This window comes from Spermophilus citellus (genome assembly GCF_964194105.1).
Source record: "Spermophilus citellus genome assembly, chromosome: 2".
NCBI lineage: Eukaryota > Metazoa > Chordata > Mammalia > Rodentia > Sciuridae > Spermophilus > Spermophilus citellus.
Genome location: NC_138183.1, coordinates 27,745,629 through 27,768,759, shown reverse-complemented (window position 1 = coordinate 27,768,759; position 23,131 = coordinate 27,745,629). Strand labels below are relative to the sequence as shown.

Here is a 23,131-nt window from a genome sequence, read left to right as displayed (position 1 = left end):
TGGTGGGAGGGGTCTTCCAAAACTTGGACAAACCCAGATTTGCCCCATAAAAATATCTGAGAGGGATTAATTTATAGTTGAACCAATGTATTTTCTAATGCATTATAACTCATGGTTGAGATAAAGTGAATGAGAGGTTGATAAACAGGGGGAATACGCAGGAGTTTGCCTGTCCTTAGCACTAGGTAAGGAAAAGTGGCTGTGAGTCTTAGAGTACTCCTTCATTTCCTTTATTTAGTGTGTGATGCTAGGGTAATTAAATGGCTAAGGAAGTGTGTATCTAGGATTCAGTACAATCCATTACTAGTGTCCAAGTATTTGCTAAGTTTTTATCTGGAAAGAGCAGTGGGTTGGCATTTTAAGTCCTTTATTGAATGGAATCTGTTCTTTGCTCTGTGACCTTGCACACAATGGCTAGAATCTCTGAGCATGTTTCACAATCTACCAAGTGGGATTGCTGTTTACCATAAACTATTATTATAAGTTATTGGAAAGCTTAACTAAAATGTATTTAAATAACCATAAAACACTGAAAATGTGATGTATGAAATGATGAAATATCAGAATAGTTTTCTGACAATAAACACATTAGTTATTTCTCTTATTTTTCTAGCATGAGTGTTTTTGGCAACCTTTTCTTCACAATTCAAATCTAAACTTCATAGAAAGTTTTAAAAATTTGCCACATACCTTCATAAAGTAAAATACAAAACAGAGGAAATTTTCTAAGAATAGAGATGTTTGTTACAGCATCATTTATATCTTAAAACAATATAAATCTCAAACAGGAAGGAGAATGAGTAAATAAATTTTAAATCACCCATAAGGTGAAATTATGTAGTGGAATATTTATGAAGCACTTATAATGATGCTATAAATATTAATGAAGAGCATTTTGATTTGTTTTTATAATACGATTTCATATATGTAAGAATACCAAGGAAAAATACATACCAATACCAATGTCAGTAGTTTTTTGCTGAGCGCTAAGAGTATGTATAATTTTTTTAAATATGCATATATTTATCTTAAAAATTGCCACAGATTCTAAAGAAGGACCAGCATAATATTTGGAAAATTGTGTTTTCTTTACCATAAACCAAAATAATTTAAAGTATGATTTTTAAATTTGTATTCTATGATATATATATATATAAATAAATGTACAACTTTGTATATGGGTATTATGAATTATACTTTTTTTAAAAAAAAAGTTTTGTTTTTTAGTTGGACACAATACCTTTATTTTATTTTTGTGTGGTGCTAAGGATCGAACCCAGCACCCTGCACATATTAGGCGAGCGCTCTACCATTGAGCCACAACCCCAGCCCCAAATTACACTTTTTTAACTGAAGTTTGCTCCCAGTGCGCTCTATCAATGAGTTACATTGCCAGCTCTTTTTATTTTTTGGGATGGGTTCTCACTAAATTGCTGAAGCTGACTTCAAACTTGGGATCCTCCTGCCTCAGCCTCCCAAGTGGCTGGGATTACAGGCGTGCACCACCATATCCAGCTGTACTTCTTAATTTGAGATGGCATGACCCTTTGCAACCATCCTTTATAATAATAAAGAGAATTTTAAGTTTGCAAGTGATGAAGAAATGGTGGTTTTCTACAGTAAGATATTAAGTGTTCTCTTTGCTCTCTCTGCTTCAGGTGCTGATAGTCTGCAGCACAGGTTTGGCTGGGATTATGCTGCTCAACTACCAACAGGATTACACAGTATGGGTGCTGCCTCTGATCATCGTCTGCCTCTTTGCTTTCCTAGTCGCTCATTGCTTCCTGTCCATTTACGAAATGGTAGTGGATGTATTATTCTTGTGTTTTGCCATTGATACAAAATACAATGATGGGAGTCCTGGCAGAGAATTCTATATGGATAAAGTGCTGATGGTAAGTACTTCAAATGCCCTCTGCTGCTGGAGGGACAAAAATACTAATAAAAATATTTTGCAAATCATTCTCCATATTTAATTCCCTCTATATGCAACAGATTAATTCAGAATTAAATCTGTAGCACTCACTCATGAATGAGACTATGCATGGAGAAATCAGGGAAGAAGGCCTTCCTGGCACAAAGACCATTTCAGATCCACCCAGCTGGAGCCATACTCATTAGTGGTCCTAAATACACACTGTCCTAGACTCTGATGCTACTCTCTGAAGTTAGACAGATTTGAATGGACTTTTAAATTTGCCTTGTAGCCCTTGAATTAGAACACTGGGCCACTGCTGTTCTAAGTACCTTTTCCTGAAATGGGGCTTAAGGACAAAAATATCTTATTTGCTGTACCTGTCCTTCACCAGTCACCACCTTTCCAAATGCTATTGCTGTCAACCCTAGTTAAAAGTCATTGCCCTAAAAATACTAGTCCAAACTGAGGGCATTTCTTAATGAATACAGACAACTGACTTGTGACCAATATGTTGTTTTGCATTTTCATATTAGTCTACATCTGAATCTTTACACAGATACTTTATTCAGATGTTTTTTACAGTTAGGGAACCTCTGTAGATCCCCTAAACTAAATTCTGAATTAATACCATGTTAAAATGGTTTAAGTACTATTTTCTTCAGTGTTAAATGATACAAGATTAAAGGTATTTTTTAATAATGATGTGAAATATTCCTTTCTCCAGAATAGGTAATATTAAAAAGAAAATACTGAAATAATAACTTATTTTCCAAGAGCGTGATTTTCCCAGTTAAATTGAAAATAAATATATTAATAAATGAACTAGATTTGTTTCAATAGCAAAAATCCAAATGCTTTAGCTGACCTATTTGGTACTAATTATCACTTTTACTGAGAAAATCATCAACTAAATTTTGGACATTTTCCTAATGCCTAAATTAATTCTAACTGGTTGTTTTCATAATGGATGTGATTTAGGAGCACTGCATCTCTCTTGTGATTAAAGCACTTAGAAAATGTGTTTTTTTTTTTAAGCTACTGATCAAAAGCAGAGTAAAAAATAGGTTTTTTTCTGTTCAGTTTTCTCTGTATGAATGATAATGATAAGGATGAGGAAGTGCTCCATAAACTTTGACAGAATAGAAATGTTTCCTTTGGGGCATATTTCTATTTTAACTACTTCTGACCACAAGTTCTAGACTCTTGCTTTAGGAAGTGATGTCAAAACCAGATAGACATTTTTTAAGTGGCATATTTATAGTTTAGGTGTTTAAAAAAATGTAGATTATGCTTAGCAGTATTATTGCTTTTACCTCCTTGGGTCTTTTAAAAGTGGAGACTTATGAAATAAATTGTTCTTTTTTCATTTAACCTTAATATGGAAAAAATAGCACAATATTCTAAGTATAGAAAAATAGTCTCTTAAAAATATTAGGTGTTTTTTCTTTCCTCAGAGTAGAACTAATGCTAACTCCTGGACCCTTGATGAGATTGCCACAGTACATGGATGGAAAGAAGGTTTTTACAACAGCAGATTACAATCCATCCCTACAAATTTAGCAGCTGTCATGTATAATACTATATGTTATCTACTGCTATACCAAGATTGAGTCAAATATGCAAATGTTCTTTAGAATTCATCTACTGACCAAAATCTGAAACGATCTGAACATTTATGCCATGTGGTCCATATTTTGCAGGAGTTTGTGGAAAACAGTAGGAAGGCAATGAAGGAAGCTGGTAAGGGAGGCGTCGCTGATGCCAGAGAGCTAAAGCCGATGGTAGGTGGAGATGAGGAGGCGGCTGCCCTCCGAGAATTTCACTTTCACTTCTTCTCTATCTCTGTCTTCACTGACTGCACTTCTTCAGGAGAAGCTTTTGTTATCTGTATCACACAGGATGTGCTGCTTTTTCTGTTTGTGTGCTTACCCATCACTTGGATGGCAGAGTTCTTGTCACAGCTGAGACCACATTCTGTAAAAGTAAGCTGAAAGGAACAGCATCTTCTCCAGTGTCATGGGGCTAGGGGGGACAGTTTTGTCCCTAAGATGCAACTGCTGTTTCTCTATTTTTTTTTTAACTGTCAATGTTAAGTTTTCATCCATCTGAACATTTGGGTGTTCATTTGAACTGACGGTTTGATTTTTATCATTTTGAAAAGTGGTAGTACCAATTCCTTTCAACTTGCTAAAAGTTCATATTCCTCCTTTTTATAAATAATGTTCTGTTTACATTGTGGTCTTTTGCCCTTTGCTGATTTTTTTCTTCTGTTGCCTGGATTGTACCTTCTTTGTTTCTTAAGCTATTTTTCTTCCTTTCTTTCTTTCTTTTCTTTTTTGGTAGCAAACAAGGCTGTTTCCATCAACACCCACATTCCCTCTAAGTAAGACTATCTGGTCTTCTCCCAGCTTACTTGTGAAAAGATTGAATTTCTCTGGCAATTTTATACATATTCCCATTCTACTCTAATTTGAAAAAAAAACAAATTAAAGTTAATCAGCATGCAAATCCTGAGTTGCTTTTGCTATAGACATCCTCATTGTGGCCTAACCACAGATGTCTCCAGCAGGTATGTTGTCCTGCTAATCAGGACACCAGCAAAGATGCTGCCCACCCTGTGGTGGAAGGGAGGTCTCAGGAAAGCTTCCTTCCCCCTGTTTCTGGGTTGTCCTCATTGCTCAGGAAATAAAGATTTCAAGCCTAAAACTTAAAAAGACATACATAAAATCTTAAAATTTTATCAATTTGCTTTTCCCTCCTCTTCTGTCTTTCCAGTGATTGAGACTTTGATTAAAGCATTCTCCAGTAATAAGCATTTAAAGAAAGGGAGAAATATTTAGAAGCTGAGATTTAACTAATTTGGCCACATCCTGGTATATATTTCCATATTATTCTTTAGTAAATGATAGATGAATTGTGGTCGACTAAAATACAAATATCCCTTTTTTTACCCCTAATTTATAGGCAATAATCCTAAGAGAATGGCCCAAGTTATGTGGCATTCTGCCAGAAACCAAAAATTTTAGGAAGAGTTTTTTTCCTAAGAGTATTTTCAGTTTTAAACCAGTGTCTTTTAACCCAACAATGCATTTAAATCTTCTTTCAGTTTTTGTTTTCATTTTATGTTGTTCATCAGTTCATTGCCTACCAAGGAATGGCAAAAACCCTCCTCCACTGTGTCCCCAGATACATCTTTTCTGTGCATTGTTCTTTTGATGCTTCAGACATTGCATTATTTTGGAACCTAAGAATGATGTTTTAAGTGGTTTTAAAATTCCAGAAGAGAGAAATGTGAAATGTTGCTCACAGAGTAGCTTTGTTTGTTTGTTTGTTTGTTTGTTTTGGGTCCTGGGGTTTGAACCCAGAGGCACTTAACCACTGAGCCACATTCCTAGCACTTTTTTTAATACCTGATTTTAAGTTTGAGTCTCACTAAGTTGCTTTTTGAACTTTCAGTTCTACTGCTTCAGCTTCCTGAACTACTAGGATTATAGGTTTGCACCACCACACCTGACCAGAGTAGCTTTATTTTTTAAGCATTAGTACCATATCTTTCTTCTCTCTCACACTCAGTATGCATGATTAGGATTGACCCCTACCATCACTATCCCCTGTGTCATAAAGAATTATCAAACTGCCCCCAAAGTTTGGGGCTTAGTAGACTGTAGATTTGCTTATTTGTATTTGCTCACATTATTCTCTTAGATGATAAGTTCTGTGGAAGAGTATCATGCCTATTTTGTAATATGTCTAGAAACACTTCTGCTGTCTGCCTTCTTCTTGAATATGGGGTATTTTAACTTAGGGTTTATTTTTAGCCTATAAGATAATGTTCAGGAAAGTGAGGTTTATATTTTTCCTTTTGACAGGGGATCATTGAACTAACTAGGAGAACTGCCAGTATTCTTGGAATTTTTCTTAAAAGAGCCTCACAAGTTCAGAAAGTTTAAAGATCTATCAGGTCTTCCTACAGTTCCTTAGAAATGATTTTAGAAAAATTTACCAAACGTGATGAAGACGTTTAGGAAAATCTCGCCGTCTGCTATTGTATAGGTTAGAACTTACAGGGGAAAAAGGAGGAGGAGACCTGGGCTCTATAGGGACATAGGCCAGAAAAGGATGCTGTGCATATCTCCGAGATGATCCTAAAGGAAATGTGACCTTCAATATTCATAGGAATTTCAGCCCCAAGAATACAGGGGCAGGGAGAAGGAGTCTTGATCCATTTTGCTCTTTTACTGTCTGTAACCATGTGTATCTGTAACATCATTCATGATCTCCTTTTAATGGTAATTGTCTAAGATTATACTCTGTATGACTTTGTTTTCTAGGCTTCGGGAGCAAGTTCTGCTTGAACCTAGCCGACGGTTATGGAACCCATTGACATTCCAAAACAATATATACACATAACTATGTATTTGTGTGTGTGGGTGTGTGTATATATGTATATGTATGTGTGTATATATATGTATATGTATATACACACACACACATAATCAGCCAAAATCAGAGAAAAGGAACAGGGATTTAATACCTTTTTTATGCTTATTTTTGTCAAACATGTACTCCTTTCATACGGGTGGCTTTTACAAGGCAACTTCCGTCATTTAATGTTTTCAATTGTAATTGTCTTAATGGAAATGTTAGATTCATATCTGATTAACATTTTTAATAACTTAGAGGAGATTTTAACTTTAGTCACTTAAATTAGATAAAATTATTGTACCAAATTCTTGTCTAAAGTTTATTCAGGGGTGATTTCCCTGACGTGTGTATAAAATAAAGATCTTATTTTACTGAGGCATGAGTCCTAGTGCCTAGGACTCATGTGCTTTCAGATAAATAAGCAATTTCTGTAATCAGTTTTCCCCAATCAAAGAAGCCATGTCATTTTACTTTTAGAAACATAACAGGTGGACCCATTATGGGAATTTTCATAATAGCTCATACATTTGTCAGCCAACATTAAAAAGTAACCAACTCCTCAGGTATTTGTAGTTTACCCTAATGCTTCTATAAAAGAAAGTAGGAAAAAAGAAAAGGGTAGATAATCTTTCTTATGCAAACTCTTTTCTTACATTTTGTCTTTTTTTTTTTCTTCCACATTTTAGTAACATCCTCCACACATTTGTGTGCCTGATTTGAAAGGAAGCTGGGGCACCCAGCAAGTTTAGCCTTTAATTTTCTATGTATTGATTTGTAGATTAACGAATGCTGGGAGGAATAAAAAAGGGATAGAAACCCGGAACATAAAGCATTGAAAATTCCAGTGCTTGGGCTTCTGCTTCAGAGGAAACAGTGGCTTAGGGTTAAACGGCCATTTTATTCAAATGCTTGCTATAAAATCTGAAAAAACACTGGCAGGTGCTCCTCTCCTTGGCAATCCATTGCGTATCCAGAGTTCTACAATGTTTAACTAAAGAATTAGTTAATATTTTGATCCTCAAGTGTGAATGTTCTTTATGTTTGGGAGTGGGCTTGGGGTTTTTTGGGGTTTTTTTTAATTCCTGAAGCTTACCAGATATGAATGGCTAATATTCCATTGTTCTGCTTATTGTAATGGTGAATGCTTTAAGAAAAAAAAAGTGTAATTTGCTAAGAATAATTCATGGTCTGTTTATGCGATAACTCCTTTTTGTTACAATTTTTTTAAAAAAAGGCTATTTTTGTTAATGTAAAGTAAATATTTCAGAGCAAATTTTTTAAACTTATTGCACTAAATACAGGCTCTGTACGAAAAAAAACAAAAAAACAAAAAAAAAAAAAAGCATCAGCATTTTATCATTCCATGGAAGGAGAATCTTTTGAAAGAAAGCATTGCCTCCTATCAGAATTAGACAGTGAAGTAGACTGGTATTATGGAAATGCATACAATTAATGTCACTAGGGCTTAATAAACAGCTGTTTGCTAATGTGCTTCCTTTCAAAGGGTTGGACCTTTAAATTGCTGCAAAAGGTAAATTGTATTTTTTTTTAAGTATCCGTGTTCTTTATCTAGCTAGGCTAAAATTTGCTAAATGCCTTGGTTTCTTTTCAAAGCTCATGTAATATTTCTGATTTTTCAGAATATTTGCAATAAGAATCTGGATTTTAAAAAAACAGCTTATACACACAATTAAGAGTTCATGTCTTAGCAAGATCTGGGAAACCAACATTATGAGCGTAGCTATTTTGAAAAAGTAATTCTCCAGAAGTTAACATTTAACATCTAGTGTCGCCAAACAGTGTCACTGTACTCTTTTATATCATTTGAAATGGAATAAATATAATTATGTAACTAACAACTGTCCAAATAGGTGAGAGAGCAAATCATGTAAGAAAATTCAGAATACCGTCTGTTCCATAGCCACACAGGTTTTGGACATTCAGAAATATTGGGAAATAAATTTAGAGATGGCAAAAGTCTGGAAGATGGGTATCAAAAACGGAAGACATTTCGGGAGCTAGCTATTTTCAGAGGTCTTCCTCCAAAGTGACCTGACAGAAGTCTTGAACTTGGAAACTAGGTTCTACTCACTTGAACATCCCTGCATCATGGACTTTTGCTGCCCCCTGTTTCATGTGCTCGCAATCTCAGCTATTTGGAAGCCACCAGGAATGCTTTCTAATTATCATTTGCAACTAGAACTGTAATCAGAAAGAAATTTTGTATTTTTGTATAACTTGATTGTGTGCCATTTTATATAACAGGTCCTGTTTTACAAATAAATTTTGTTATTACTAACATTGTGTTTAGAAATTATGATCTATGTGTAACCATGTCCTTTGAGTTCCAAATTAATTTCTAGGCTGTTTTCCCTAAGTAAATTTGTGTGCCATATAAATATATGCAAATGTGCATATATATTACACAGGCACACATAGAGAGATATTTGATATATCTCTCACTCTCACATGTGCTTCACTCCTTGATTAATTTGATAAAGCCTCCTAGAGGCTTTTCAGCAATATTCAAATGTTTTGCAGTTATGTTCAGATATTTCTGCTGCCTCCTTCATTCATTGCAAATCATTCTTCAGCTAGCTGTGGGCTGCCTTATTGCTATTTGCTCACTGCCTCCATCTTCTGCCCAAGTGAGAAGAATAGATGAAGATCAAAAAATTATCTGTGAAATGTGGATACCTGAAAAATTTTATAAACCATTGATTCTATGCTGTGGTTCATGTCCTTTTCTGTGATGATTCTACAAAACTGTCTATAGGAGTCCTATCTCTAGAGTTCTAGTTAGGGTCCCCTATTGTAAATGGTAGTACTGTCCAGAGTGTCACTATGGTTTCTGCCATCAGATAGTTAATACTCTGGCATATAGTTTAGACCTTCTAGATTCCTTCCTCAAAAATAAACTATGCTGTAATATAATAGGGAAGGTAAAAGGTTCAATTTCAGTGTAAGAAAGAGACTCATCTTCAATTGGAGGCTTTACCAGTGCAATAATAAAAAAAATAGTAATTTAGCAAGGACACTGAGATTGTATAATCTTTGCATGAATGAGCAGAGTTCAAAGTAGATTGTTGATCTAAACCACTTAGTGCAATTGTTAATGTTTAAGATTAAAGTTTTTATCTTGTCATACAGGATAATTAAGTCCTATGTCACTGGAACTTAAGTAGCTTAACTGTGTGTTGGTCCTAAACTTTTTCCATAATGGTTAAGGAAGAGGGACTTATTGAGTCTATTTAAAAATTATGCTGGAAATATGTTTCTTCTTTACAGAAATGATCTCTTACTCTTTTCTTCTCCCCCCATCCCTCCAGTGAAGGGCTTTAAGCCCCTGATTATAAGTTCTTCCAACACCATTGACCTTGGTATTTGCCAAGGGCTCTCTTGCCTTTCCAAGGCAATTTCAGAATTTAACCCAGTAGTAAGTGATGAGGAGCTAACCCCTTTATCCTGTTCCTGAGCTCCTTTAACACAGAATAATACCTCTTTCCCTCTTACTAAAACAACCACAGGAATTGCGTGCACCAAATATTTGCAAGGCCATATAGTACCCCTGAGCCTTCAAACATTTCCACCATGCAGACTCACTCACTACTTACTAAAGGCTACTTCAAGAGGTTTCCTAACATACAAAGTAGTATTGTGGGATTAGTTCCAAAACCAGAGCTGTCAGTTACAGTGACTTGAACAATTTATTTTATGTTGCTTTTGTTCAGAAACCTTTTCATTTGAATTGGAGTTTCCAATAACCTTAATACAGCCTCTAAGAAGTTTCCTTCAAAAAATGTTCGCTTCTCAATAAGTAAGTTTGCTATCGCTTTCTTATGGCTACTTTGAAAAGAAAAAAAAATCTTCAGAGTCTGGAAGCTTATCAGTGCACCTGACATGGTTAATATTTGTATTCTTTTTATATATTTTATCTGACAGATAGAAATGCTTACTGAGAGTTAAGATGTGGTCTGTGAATATATATTGGAGAATTGTGGGTTCATAAGTAAACGCATAAAGCAGAGATTTGTGTATGCTATATTCATAGCACAGAATCCTTTTGCTTTAAATGTATATTCATATAGCTCTGTGTACTAAGAAATGCATGTTAGCCCTTTGGAAAAGTAGGCATTGTTCATAAACAGTGACTGTTTTGGGAATTAACTCATCTTTGTTGAGTGGCATGCCTAAACTTTGAAAAAGCAGAAACCTTGAGTGTATCAAGAGGAAGTTTAAAGCTAGAAATCTTTAAAAACAAAACAGAAACTAATCATATTTTAATTACTAATAAATTTAAAATAGCACACTTTTCCCATTCAGATTTCACAAATTTTAGCCAAATTATTATATTCCACATTTTAATTCAAGAAGACAATTTTAACCCAAGATTTAAATCTTTGAAAATATCTTTCTTATAAAAAAAACTTCAATGTGAAGTTTTTAACATTGTGAATTTCTGTATAAAGCCATTCTTTTCTATAAAAATACTGTAGAGCCCTTTCTTCCTCCCCCTCTTGATTTTTATATGTATAAAAATAGACAAATGATGATTCAGTTTCAATTTTATGTGAACAATTGCCACTTTTGTAAATTACATGGACAGAATTTAAGTTTGGTATTTTCTAAGGGAATTCACTAGAAAATTTGCTTAAAAGATATGAAATTGTTAGGAACCCAACTATTAGGCTATTCTTCAGTTTTGATGCTTTACAACCTAAATTATTTTCTCCAGACCAGAGAACTCAGAATAATGAAGCTTTTAGTCATGTTCTAATCAAGATCCAGTCAAACACATAAATATTAATTTATAAATGTTCAGAATTTTTTCACTTATATTTGCTAAGACCTGAATTCAATATTTAATATTCAAAAGCAGGTACATTTGAGGGGCCATTTGTCCCTTCCAACTTATGAAAGCTGTGGACTGTCTTTCTCTTAAATGCACATAGCACATTGGTTTTAAATATTTTAAATGCTCATGAAGCAGCTAGGTGTCCAGTAAAGATCCTTTTAAGATGATACTTTTCATCTCTGGTCTGGAATCTTTTTATAACTTAAGATTTTGTATAATTTAATACCAGATTTGGATAGAGAAACTACCCTGATCTGAATGAATAACAAGATGGTCAACACTGAATTTTCACAAATAGTAAGATGTCTTGCCTTAGACGTGTGAGGGTCTGTGTGTTCTGGGGGTCTTTTTGCAAGATACCAAATTTTCAATGAACAACAATAGAAAAAAAAAATCCAAGAAGTAATTAATAGAAAATCTTTGTAATTATCCATCTACTTAAACACTTGCTTATTTTTATTGTAGCTCATATATGACATTATTCGTTATAGTGTCATCAGTATATCACTGTCTTAAAATATATCTTTAAGTATCACCCAGAATAGTTGAAGATGATGAAAAATTAGCAAACTCACGTGTATGGAGTACATACTTGCCAAAAATTATGAATGGAAAATTGGAGTAGATGCTGGGAGTAGAAATTTAAAATGTGTTTCCCCAACTTCTCCCACCCCAACTTAAATCAAGGAGGTGTTTACTGTTTTTTGAGTGTCTTCTCCTCTTTAGAGCAGCCTTGAACCACTGTGCCAGTGGGGCTGGGCCTCCACTCCCCATGTCCACTCATCATCCTTCTCCAGGGAAGCTTGTGGAACTCTCCACATCCACAACTTACCACTAGGTGAGTGTGGTGCAGCTACAAGGCAGCTCTTCAGGAAGGGCCCTTGAATGAAGAAGGCAGGAAGCCTTAAGGGAGTTTGAAGTTCTGTTGAGATCTGATTCCAGTGGATCATGGTTTACATATTAGACATCAGACCACTCCTTACATTCTTAGGCTGAAGAAAGCAGAGGAAATTTCCTAACTGGCTGGTTAAAGAAAAAGGAGAAAATTCAGCTTCCTGTCCCCTACACCTCTAAAAAAGATGTAATGAACCTTCAACAGCAGCAAATGGAGAGATACCACTGGTACAAGTTTCTGTATGAGACAGAAAAGGGCCAATGTCCAGCCTAAATTTGATAGGTCCTTTTGTCCTAGACAGGTATGACTTTTAAAGAGAGTATTCTGACCATTGTGTATGAGCCTTATCCCCATCCTGCTAGCTGGAGATGTAGTTTGATTCAATTGCTCAAGAACTGTGTATTAAATCACTCCATGTGAGTTAAGATCAACATTGAAAAGACTTGGAATAAATGGGCAGATAGAAGGCATGCCACTAAAAAAAAATGTAAGGGACTTCTTTATTTATTATGCTGATAATCAGGTCAGGACTTTTTCATAAATTGTGTTAGAATGTGACAATAATAGAATAGCTTTGGAGACTAGTGGTTTGAGACGGGGACTATTATGTAAATTTCCCCTACCTTGGTACCTGTATGTACTATGCCCAGAACTTCTTTTTGACCCCTCTTGATTTTACTAGTTTTGATTTTTGGAGGTAAATCATGTAGGGAATGTTCCCTTTTTTTCTACTGGGTTGTCCTAGTAGTACTAGATTCTGTTGTGTTGATGTTTCCTAATTTCTTTCTTCCCTTACGAGAGTCCTGGGAGTTCCATAACGAAAAGGAGTTTCAATTTTTACTGTCAGAATATTCATGACTACTTAATACTCTTCTAATAGATCTTGTACCTAATGAAGTAAATTCAAGTAGATTATTAGCTGATCTCATTACAGGAGGAAAAAACCTTCCTACTAACAAAGGTGAAAGCAAGTAGAAAAGTGTCCAGAGTATCTAACAGGATGGCAGAGGCTCTGGAAAAACAACCAAAGACAAAAGCCTTTCTTCTAAAGACCAAAGGCCCAGCTTCCACATGCTGGTTTGGCATAGCCTTTCCAAACTTAAGTTTAGGACAGAACTCTTAGGATAAGGCAACCAAATTTTAAAGACCAGTCAATATAATGGGGACCTGCTACTGCTCTCTCAGGCACATCCAGTGTCAAACCTGGCCCGTTATATGGGGTAATATAAACAGAAAATGGCACATCGAGCTCTCCTGATGTGTAATCCAGCATGAGAAGTACATTGTGGTGCCACATATTCCTGATGCCCTTTTGTTCATTTGCCCCCCATCTGCATCCTATTTCAGAATGTCATAAATCTTCATGTCGTGTCCTGTCTTTGTCCATTACAAACTGGAGGACTGCAGCTAAGCCTTCCATAAAGTCCACAGTGTGGGATCATTTACCTTAGGATTATGTGGGGTTTTTTTTTCCTTGTTACAGTGTCACTACACTGTATGCATGTGGGGAAACAACCATGTAGGTGCTTGAACATGCCCCCCACACAGTCATAGCCCTGGTGTTTGTGACTGTCGTCGTTGACACAGTACAACTCTACAGATGGAGCATTATGCTCTCAGAGGACTTAAAAATATGTATATTAAGCAATTAACTTTCTGGAGTTATCAAATCTTGCTGGGAAATTAACTTCGAAGAGCTCTGAATTGGATGGCGTTCCATCTGGCTTCAGAGTACGATGAGCTTATATGAAATGGAGCTTTGAAATGTTTTTCTTGTGCAGAAATATGAACTAGAAAAAAAAGTGCTGATTTAATGCTAAGTTTTCTCTGTGTACTGACTCAGTTGCCAGAATTATAATGAAAACTGTATTTTAGTCTAACAAATGTATAGAATTTTTTATGTAATAAATAAAATTTTATAGGAAAGAATGTCACTGTCTACTGTGTTGTAACACCTCCCCATGCCCATAGTGGTGACTGATAGGAAGTGATCATGGTTTCAAATTAGGTCTGTGTGCTGCAAGGATATCCAAGAATTTCCCAGCTATTCTTTTATAGCATCTTCCAGGATCCATGGGCTATGGAATATAGATGTACTAAAACCAATTTGTGAAGTGCAGAGTTCATTCACTACACAGCCAGGGTTCATAGCTGAGGTCTTGAGTGGCCATGAGAATGCTAAGGTTGCAACTGAATTCAGTTATCAGGCAGAGTAAAAGATGTCCCCCATGGAAAACATTGTGCCTGGTGCAGTGCCCTAAACATGAACTGAAGCCTTGATTTATACTGAGTGGGTATATACACTGTGGGGTGCTGTCATTCAGGCATAGCTGTTTCCCTTTATAGTCTAAAAACAATGATTGTTTAAAAGTAGTTTTTAAGTGATATTACAGACTAAGGAAGGGATGTTCTTCCTAAGTAGAAGACCTGTTGAAATACCAATAAACCTCTTCTAATTTGTTTCGTAGTTTGGATTTTCCCTGAGAGGCTAATCTACAGAATGCCCTTCATTAGCTAATGTTATAATGATAGCCCTGGTGTTGATGCCATCCTGCCAAAGGAGCTGTTAGAGAACACTTGTGAGGAGTCCTCAGACATGGGAGGTGTTTGAAATACTGAATAGTACTAACCAATCTGGAGCGTTTTTCCTTTTGGGGACAGTTTTGATTCTGTTTGCATAATTTCTCTTATATAATCTTCAAGAGTCTGAAAATTCTCACATTTTCCTAAAAGCTATCCAGAAGTCTTTCTCTGTATGGCTATGAAAAGTACACTCTGTAGTTAACCTCAGGCTTCCCAAAATAAAGACAAATCCAGAGAGTTCAGGAGATACAATGCAGGCACCTGCCGACAGGAAGGAACACATTTGGAGAAATGCATCATTAGACAATGACATTATTGTGCAAGTGTCACAGAGTGTATTTACAAAACTACAATGGCTTCTGCATCACTAGCTGATACAGTCTCATTGGACCACTTTTGTGTATATGGTCCATTATAGATAGATAGATAGATAGATTGATTGATTGATTGATTGATTGATTCAGTTGTAAGTGGACACAGTTCCTTTTATTTTTATGTGATGCTGAGGATGGAACCCAGTGCCACACGTGTGCCAGGCAAGTGCTCTACCACTGAGCTACAGCCCCAGCCCCTATATGGTTCTTTATTGACTGAAATTTCATGAGGTGCTTGACTGTACTTGTGCACCCCAGCTCAATATATAAGTAGTGATTAAAATTCGAGCTACTTCAAATAGCTGTACAGCTCAAAGCTTTTATAGATGTTGAACAGTTCAGAAAGAAGCCAGTGTCCTATGAGGCTCTTTGGCTTCTATCTTAGATCAGGTTCTGTGAAACTAACTCATGGGATTGTACCATTTCACAGGGGTTTCTTGTTTGTTTTAGTTTTGGCAAATGGTAGTGAAACTTAAGAAATGCTTTGTGGGGCTGGGGATGTGGCTCAAGCGGTAGCGCGCTCGCCTGGCATGCGTGCGGCCCAGGTTCGATCCTCAGCACCACATATAAACAAAGATGTTGTGTCTGCCGAAAACTAAAAAATAAATATTAAAAAAAAAGAAATGCTTTGTGATTTTAATTTGGTATTATGCCTCATTTGTTTTCCAAATTCTGGAAAAAAATAACTTAGGAGTTTCACCGAAAGTTAAATTTAGGATTCCAAAAAAAGTAGACCTAGCTATCAGACCATTTCAAAAAATTCAGTAGAAATCTAATGCTCTCTAGGTGTTTTCAAGCTCCCTGGCCAGGTCCTTCAGACTAGGGAGGCCACCTTAAGGAGGAATTGCCTTTAATGTCAGAAGGACGCTTTCAGTCAAGTTCACATTGCATCCTCTAACCTCTAATTCCCAGCTCTTTGTCAGTCCCGGAAAAGAGGAAATCAAGAAAGATGCATAGCTTAAAATGGTAAATAAGAGAAAGCATAAATAGAATTTCAATTGGAGGGACTGGGCAGACATTAGCAGTAACATAGGAATAGTCAATGACTTGGAATCAATCACATTCACAATATAGTCAGTAAAAGGGGGGATAAAGCAATATTTATAGCATATGCTCATGTAAAATAAATGGTAGATGCTGTATTTATCAATTCTAAAGACCCTGTGTTGAATGGGTTAATTGGAAATTTTGGTTAAGGGAAAGAATTATTTTAAGACATTCACCTAAGATTAAATTTAGGATTCCAGAAAAAGTAGACCTCACTGTTAGACCATTTCATAGGCTTTTCAAAAAGTTCAATAGAAATCTTAAAGCTCTCTAGGTATTTATAAGTTCCCTGAATTTTCTAAATCTACAAGATATAATGTTCATTGACCAATCTTTGACATAGTTATATCAGTTCCCATTTTTATGACTTTTGACTCCTCTGAAGTTGCATTAATAATATCAATAATGTAACCACCCCGAAATGTAATAAGGTGAAATCAATTTTTAAGAAACGGATCAAGAATTTAGAGGTACTTATGAAGCCCATTGATTGTAGACTCCAGGATTTTTATATTTCTTCCCAGTGTTTATGTTTCTAATCCAAGAATAGTATTTTTAGCATTTTACCTTTATTGAATCTTTCAAAAGCATTCAATTTTTCAAAGCATTAGTTTTCACAGAAACTACTCTTTTCCTATTCATTGTTTTTATCAGTATACATAATATTTAAACAAACCATTAGAGTAACCACCACACCTGGCATAACATGCTGGAATAAACACAGCTAACTCTTGCCAAGCACGACCCACTGATGCTGAGAACAGAGTACACAAGGCTTCAAATATAGGCTCCTCTCCAGGAACATTCAGCATGCTATAGACATCAACCAGTACATTCTACAGAAGGTGGAAGAATGTCAGTTAATCTGGCACAATAAAGTTAGCTAAGGAAATCACTTTGTTTACATCAAAATGATAATTATGATTATATTATGAGATTATGGTGACTTGAATTCGTTTTTTTCTTATCTATGTTTAAAAATTTATTGTATTTGAATATGAAAAAATAAGTGATATTTAAAAACAAATAGCCAGGTAAGATGACAATAACTAAACTAGCATGATAATAGAGCAGTGGCAGAATAAAATAATAAGTCTCCACCCAACCCTATTATTGAATATTCAAATGAATAAAGAAGGGAAGAATTTTTAATAAATGGTATTTAGGACAATTGGCTTTCAGCTTGAAAACAAATCTAAGTCAAACCAAAATGGATTAAAGATTTCTTTTTAATTAGACAAGGGAAATAATGGGGATGATTTGATAAGTTTAGAAGGATTACAAAAAATAATAGAAATAATAGACTGTGGGAGTTGATGAGACCCACATATCACATTTTGTGGAAGATGTGGTGAGCAAGCCCCTTTCAGATGCTTTTCCTAAGCATGTCCACCTCAGTAGTCACTTCATTCAATAAGCATTTCCTGAGGCTTCTCTGGTCAGGCAGAACTGAGCTCAGCAGTAAATACTCCCTGATCTTAAGTAACTCACAGCCTAATGAGGGAGACAGACAGCAGCAAGAGTTATGATGAGAAGTTGAAGGTGCTTTGGGAACACAAGGGAAGGTGTTCGGGTCATCAGAAGAAGCGATCTGAGGCTGAGTCTACAAAGAAGAGCAAGCATTAGCCCAATGATGAAAAGACAGTGGGGTGCCTCTGCACAAAGAGAACAGAACAGCATGGAAATCAGCAGCAGGAGGAAATGCAGGCAGAGCAAAGAATATGTGGATGTGCAGCTAGAAGTAACACGAGAGAGGATACAGGAGTCTTGCAGGTGTGTGTACAGACCTGAACTGTGAGCTGTGGGAAGCCTCTGACTGGTCCTAAGCAGAGTCATCTAGTGGTATGGAGGCTGGAATGGAGGTAGAAACAGAAGAGGGAGAGTTGGGAAAGGAAGAGGTCTGAAAGAAGATGGAGAAGAGGAGAGGTCCAGTGGGAAACCCAGCAGACCTGGTAACCAGATTTAGAGGGAAATTGAGAAATAAATCATGGAGGCCCACACTCAAACAGAGCACACCATCTCTTTGTTGAAAGAAGGGGGCTTGTGCCAGATGGTCAGCTGCATCCAGGATCTGATTCTCTAATTCACTGAATATTGGAAAGGTTTACATTTTCTTTTCAATACCATCTTTTGCAAAATTTCTGTAATAATACAAAGGAGCCAGTGAGACAAGAGTGGAAGTCCTCAAAACATTTCTCTGCACCAGCAAAAAAAAAAAAAAAAAAAAAAAATCCATTCCCTGATGAATGAAATCTACCTAATTTCTGGTTTTCAGTTGAAAATTCCTAACCTAACAGTGGCTTATGTAGCTGCAGACAAACTTGGTCTCAGTGACTCCAGCTCTTCTCTTCTGCGTTGTTACCTTAACCGTCTGTTTGCTTCTATGCTAATAAGAAATAACATTCAATGTTTCAATATGTGTGTATATATACAGATGTAGATATATTTAAACATGTAAACTTTTTTCCAAAAGACAGATATACAAAAAAAATCTATTAAAATAAAAATATGGGGCCAGGGTTGTGGCTCAGTGGTAAAGCACTTGCCTAGCATGCGTGAGGCCCTGGATTCGATCCCCAACACCACATAAAAAAATAAATTAAATAAAGGTGTTGTGTCCATTTATAACTAAAAAAAATTTTAATATCTGAAAGCAAAGACATAGGAAGAAACAAGTATACAAGACTCCAGAACTCATATGGTCGCAGTACATTGAGGCATTAAATTCTTTGAGCTTCTTAGCAACCTGAAAAGAAAGGAAAACAGCAAGATTTGTAGAATTTTATTCACTGGTAGAAAAAGATATATGCATTCTTCAATCTATTGTGAAAGCAAAAATAGTCTGCATATGGCTTTTGAATGGGGGTTTGGAGGTGCTGAGCTGGTAATATTCCAACATGTAATTTTCTGATGCTTTAACTGAATTTTTTATCATATATTTTATCCAAATCTGACTCAGGACTTAAGTGTAAGTAAAAGAGAAAGGATTTCTTTGTTTATTCTAAAGACATTTAATGAGCCCTGTGTAACTGAGGGTACAGGAATGAAAGACCCAGTCTCTGCCTTCCAAAAATGTATAGTCTGTTTAGGAAGGCAAAGGGATAAGCGGGTGATTGTAATAAGATATTGTGCCAGCTGCTGTAACTGAGTTAACTCAGGAGTGACAAGGAGACCCCCCACCCCAAAGTTGCAAGCAGTAAGGAAATAGGGATATAATAAGTAAGTAAGTCTTTGAGGAAAGGAAGGTAGAGAGTGTTCCAAGCAAAGCAATAGCATATGTGAAGACTCACATCAGTGAGTCTGTACTGAGGAGTGGGTGTGGGATACACAAATGGAGAAGTCAAAAGAGATCAAATGTATCGGGTCTTATGGACCATATCAAGGGACCAAATGTTATGCTGAAGAAAAAAGAGACTCACTGAAGAATTATAAGCAAAAGAGTGCTTGATGTTATTTGCAATTTAGGTCAACTTATGCGGTAATTCACTCTTAACCTCGCAGAAAGGGGGTACAATGTAGAATGAGTTTATTCTGGTTCAGGAAAACCAGGTAGGAAAAGCTTTTGTATTATGCCAAATAAGTGAGGTTGAGGTCTTCAGCTAGGGTACCAGCAACAGAATGAAGAGAAAAGGATATTTGTAAGAGCTAGTAGAAAGGTAGAACCATCAGATAATTGATTGGTATAAGGGGCCAAGTGAAAGATCGGAGTCAAGTATGCATCCCCAGGCCCTGGTTTGCATGCAATACTGCATTGAAAGATCAGTTACTTTTCACCTAGAAAGAACCATGTAAAGATTGCCAGGCGTGGTGGTGCATGCCTATAATCCCATGGGCTCATGAAGCTGAGACAGGAGGATTATGAGTTCAAAGTCAGCCTCAACAATGGCAAGGTGCTAAGCAACTCAGTGAGGCCCTGTTTCTAAATAAAATACAACACAGGGATGGGGATGTGGCTCAATGGCTGAGTGCCCCTGAGTCCAATCCCCGGTAACCAGCCCCTCCCCCCCCCAAAAAAAAGAACCATGTAAAGTTGAAAAGCCCTGTTTACTTTAGTAGAGATAAAAGATGAAGTAGTGCAAAAGCACTGAACTAACAGTTGGCATATCTGGATTCATCTCGTTTCTCCAATCCAATTACAGGTTATTTGTCCTCTCTGGGCCAAAATTTCCTCATCTGAAAGATGAAATATGTTCAGTCCATGCAGTAGGATTGTTATTATAATTAAATGAAGTAATGCATAGGAATATACTTTGAAAGCTGTTAAATGCAATGGAGTTGTTACCTCCTTATTTCTGATGCCTAAATGAGCCAGCATAGTATAAGAGATTGGGATCATGAATATGGATTTGAATCTGTCTCTGTCACTTGCATAAGATAGGCAAACTGAGAAAGTCACAAAAATCTTTCTGAGGTTCAGTAGCTTCCTTTGTAAAATGGGAATAATAATGTCTTATGGATATTTTGTAGAGTCAAGTGATAATTTGTTCACCCACTCAATCATCACCTAATAGACATTGAGTATCTACTATGTGCTAGAAGCTGAGAATATAGGATTGAACACAACAAGGTGAAGTGTCTTTTTATATGTGAAAACTAATGGTGGGGTGATGTGGCTAAAATGACAGATTAGGAAATTCAAAAACTTTCTCCTTCCACTAAAGGAAATGACTAAGCTGTCAAAAACCATTAAATCAATTTTTATCAAACTCTGGAATCTAATTTAAAAAAAAACAAACTTACAACTTGGAGAATGCTAAATGAAAAGAGAGAGAGAGAGAGAGAGAGAGAGAATCAAAGCATTTTTAACTTGCCTGTATGGCATCCCCAGCTCAGTAGCAGCTGTGGGGACAGTGGCATGGTACATGTTTCTGAGGTGACTTCCTGGTGCCAGAGTAACCAGCATGAACCTTGTTTTCAAAATAATTGTGGTTGTTTGTTTTGACCTGTGTGATGGCTTCCTGAAGGATCATCTTGGAGATTTTTTTTCCTCCCACCTTCTTTAGAACCTTCTTAAGTCTGAAGTAATTGTTCCAGTGATGTTTGTCAAAAATATTTAAAGGCAAATATTAGATGATGCAACCTGGTGTGAGGAATAACACATGCAGCAGGAAACAGATGAAAAAGCATGGGCAGAAAGAAGCTAAAGAAGGACTTATATGGGGGAGTGAGAACTTTGAAAAGTTCCTCTGTTTACAAGGAAATTTAGAATGCCACACATCCAGGGCTAGATTGGGGGGGTGGGCAGGGTGGACAAATGAGAAGACCATGAATATTCACCTCTGACTGGTATTTAGGATGCATTAAGGAAGAGAAAGCTAAAGCAGAGTTGTAAGATGCCTTGCTAAGCATTAAGTGGTTTTTATACACAGGATGAATCTACAAAGATGGAAGAAGATCTTTGTTTGTCTGTTTTATTTTGGCTCTAAGTATTTAAGAAAATATTTCAGATCACTAGTTGAGTAGAGACTTTGGTGACCATGCAGACTAATCTTTAGGGAGAATACAATGTTTTTATCAAAAAATAGTTTAATAAAAGTCACTGAATAAATAAGCAAATACGACCCACAGCAAGCAGGAAAAAAAATAAAAAGAACAAGTGAAAACCAAGAGCAGCACAATGTCTTACTGAATGGAGACTATCAACAAAGAGATAGAAATTCTAAAAATGGAATCAAATAGAAGTTCTGGAGTTGAAAAGTAAGCTGAAATGAAAAAAAAAATTACTATCAGAGTTCAACAAGGGATTCAAGCAGAATAAAGAATCACTGAATATCCAGGCATGGTGGTGCCTAGCTACTACTCCAAAGGCTAAGGAAGGAGGATTGGAAGATCAAGGACAGCCCAGGAAACTTAGTGAGACCCTGTCTCAAAATAAAAATAAAAAGGGTTGAGGGTGTAGCTAAGTGGTAGAGCACTAAGGCTCTGGGTTCAATTGGAAGGAAGGAAAATAATCACTGAATTTAAAGATAAGTCAACAGAGACGCTTCAATTGGAAGATTTAAAAAAGAAAAGAATGAAGAAAAACAGAGTCTAGGAGACTTTTGCAACACCATCAGACATCCACATATACATAATGGAGTCCCAGAGATAAAGGAGAGAGAGGAAGGGGTGGAAAGAATGTTTGAAGAAATAATGGCAGAAAACTTCTCAACTTTGATTAAAAAAAAAAAAAAAAAACATAAGTGTGCACAGACAAGAAGCTCAACAAACTCCATCGAGGATAGATAAAGAAATCCACACCAAGACAGACTGGAATTAATGTATCAGCAAAGACAAAAATACCAAATGCAGCAAGAGAGAAGCAACACATGGCATACAAGTGATTCTTAATAAAATTACATCCTAATCTTTTATCAGACACCATGGAATCCATAAGACAGTGAGATGACAGAAAGTGCTGAAAGAAAAAAAGAAAAGTTAATCCACAATTCTTTTTTTAATTTATTTTTTAGTTGTAGATGGACCCAATACCTTTATTTTATTTATTTATTTTTATGTGGTGCTGAGGATCGAACCCAGGGCCTTACCCGTGCTAGGTGAGTGCTCTACCGCGGAGCCACAAAGTCAGCCCCCAGTCCACAATTCTTTATCCAGAAAAGTATCCTTCAAAACAAAAGGGAAATGAAGATATTTGCAAATAAACAAAAGCTGAGAGAGTTTGTTGCTGGCAGACCTGCCCTTGAATTCTAAAGAACATTCCTCAGACATAGATGAAAGGACACTAAACAGTCACTCACATACAGAAAACTGGTAAGGTAACCACATAGATAAATATAAAACTTAGTATTTTATATATATATATATATCATTTTTCTTTCTATATGATTTAAAAGGCAAATGCATAGAATAATAATTATTAAATCTGAGTCGGCATACGAAAAGGTGCTCAACAAGAGGTGCTCAACAAGAAGACCACGTTTGCCTTGAGCACCAAAACTCTGAAGCCCAACACTGAGAAGCTGGATAAGTTCAACATCTCTCAGCACTTCTGGAGCTGGAGAACTTGAGCAGGGTGCCGGACATGACAGCAGTCA

At 36.2% G+C, this 23,131-nt stretch overlaps 1 protein-coding gene and 1 long non-coding RNA gene across 5 annotated transcripts in view; one reads left to right on the top strand and one right to left on the bottom strand.

Moving 5' to 3' along the window:
• Positions 1-23,131, bottom strand: part of LOC308640793 — a 69,834-nt gene that overhangs the window by 9,812 nt on the left and 36,891 nt on the right. The gene's annotated exons all lie outside the window — the stretch shown is intronic.
• SLC44A1 (solute carrier family 44 member 1) overlaps positions 1-23,131 on the top strand; it is a 184,822-nt gene that overhangs the window by 126,710 nt on the left and 34,981 nt on the right. Inside the window, exons 14-16 of one of the 4 annotated variants that reach the window (XM_081278634.1) lie at positions 1,659-1,895; positions 3,619-3,699; positions 6,250-14,011. In XM_081278634.1, the coding sequence (XP_081134760.1) occupies positions 1,659-1,895; positions 3,619-3,699; positions 6,250-6,273 (342 nt within the window). In that variant the 3' untranslated portion in view covers positions 6,274-14,011. Of the gene's footprint in view, positions 1-1,658; positions 1,896-3,618; positions 4,213-6,249; positions 14,012-23,131 lie in introns of those variants that run through there. The other 3 variants (XM_081278635.1, XM_081278633.1, XM_081278636.1) reach the window with 3 other exon arrangements.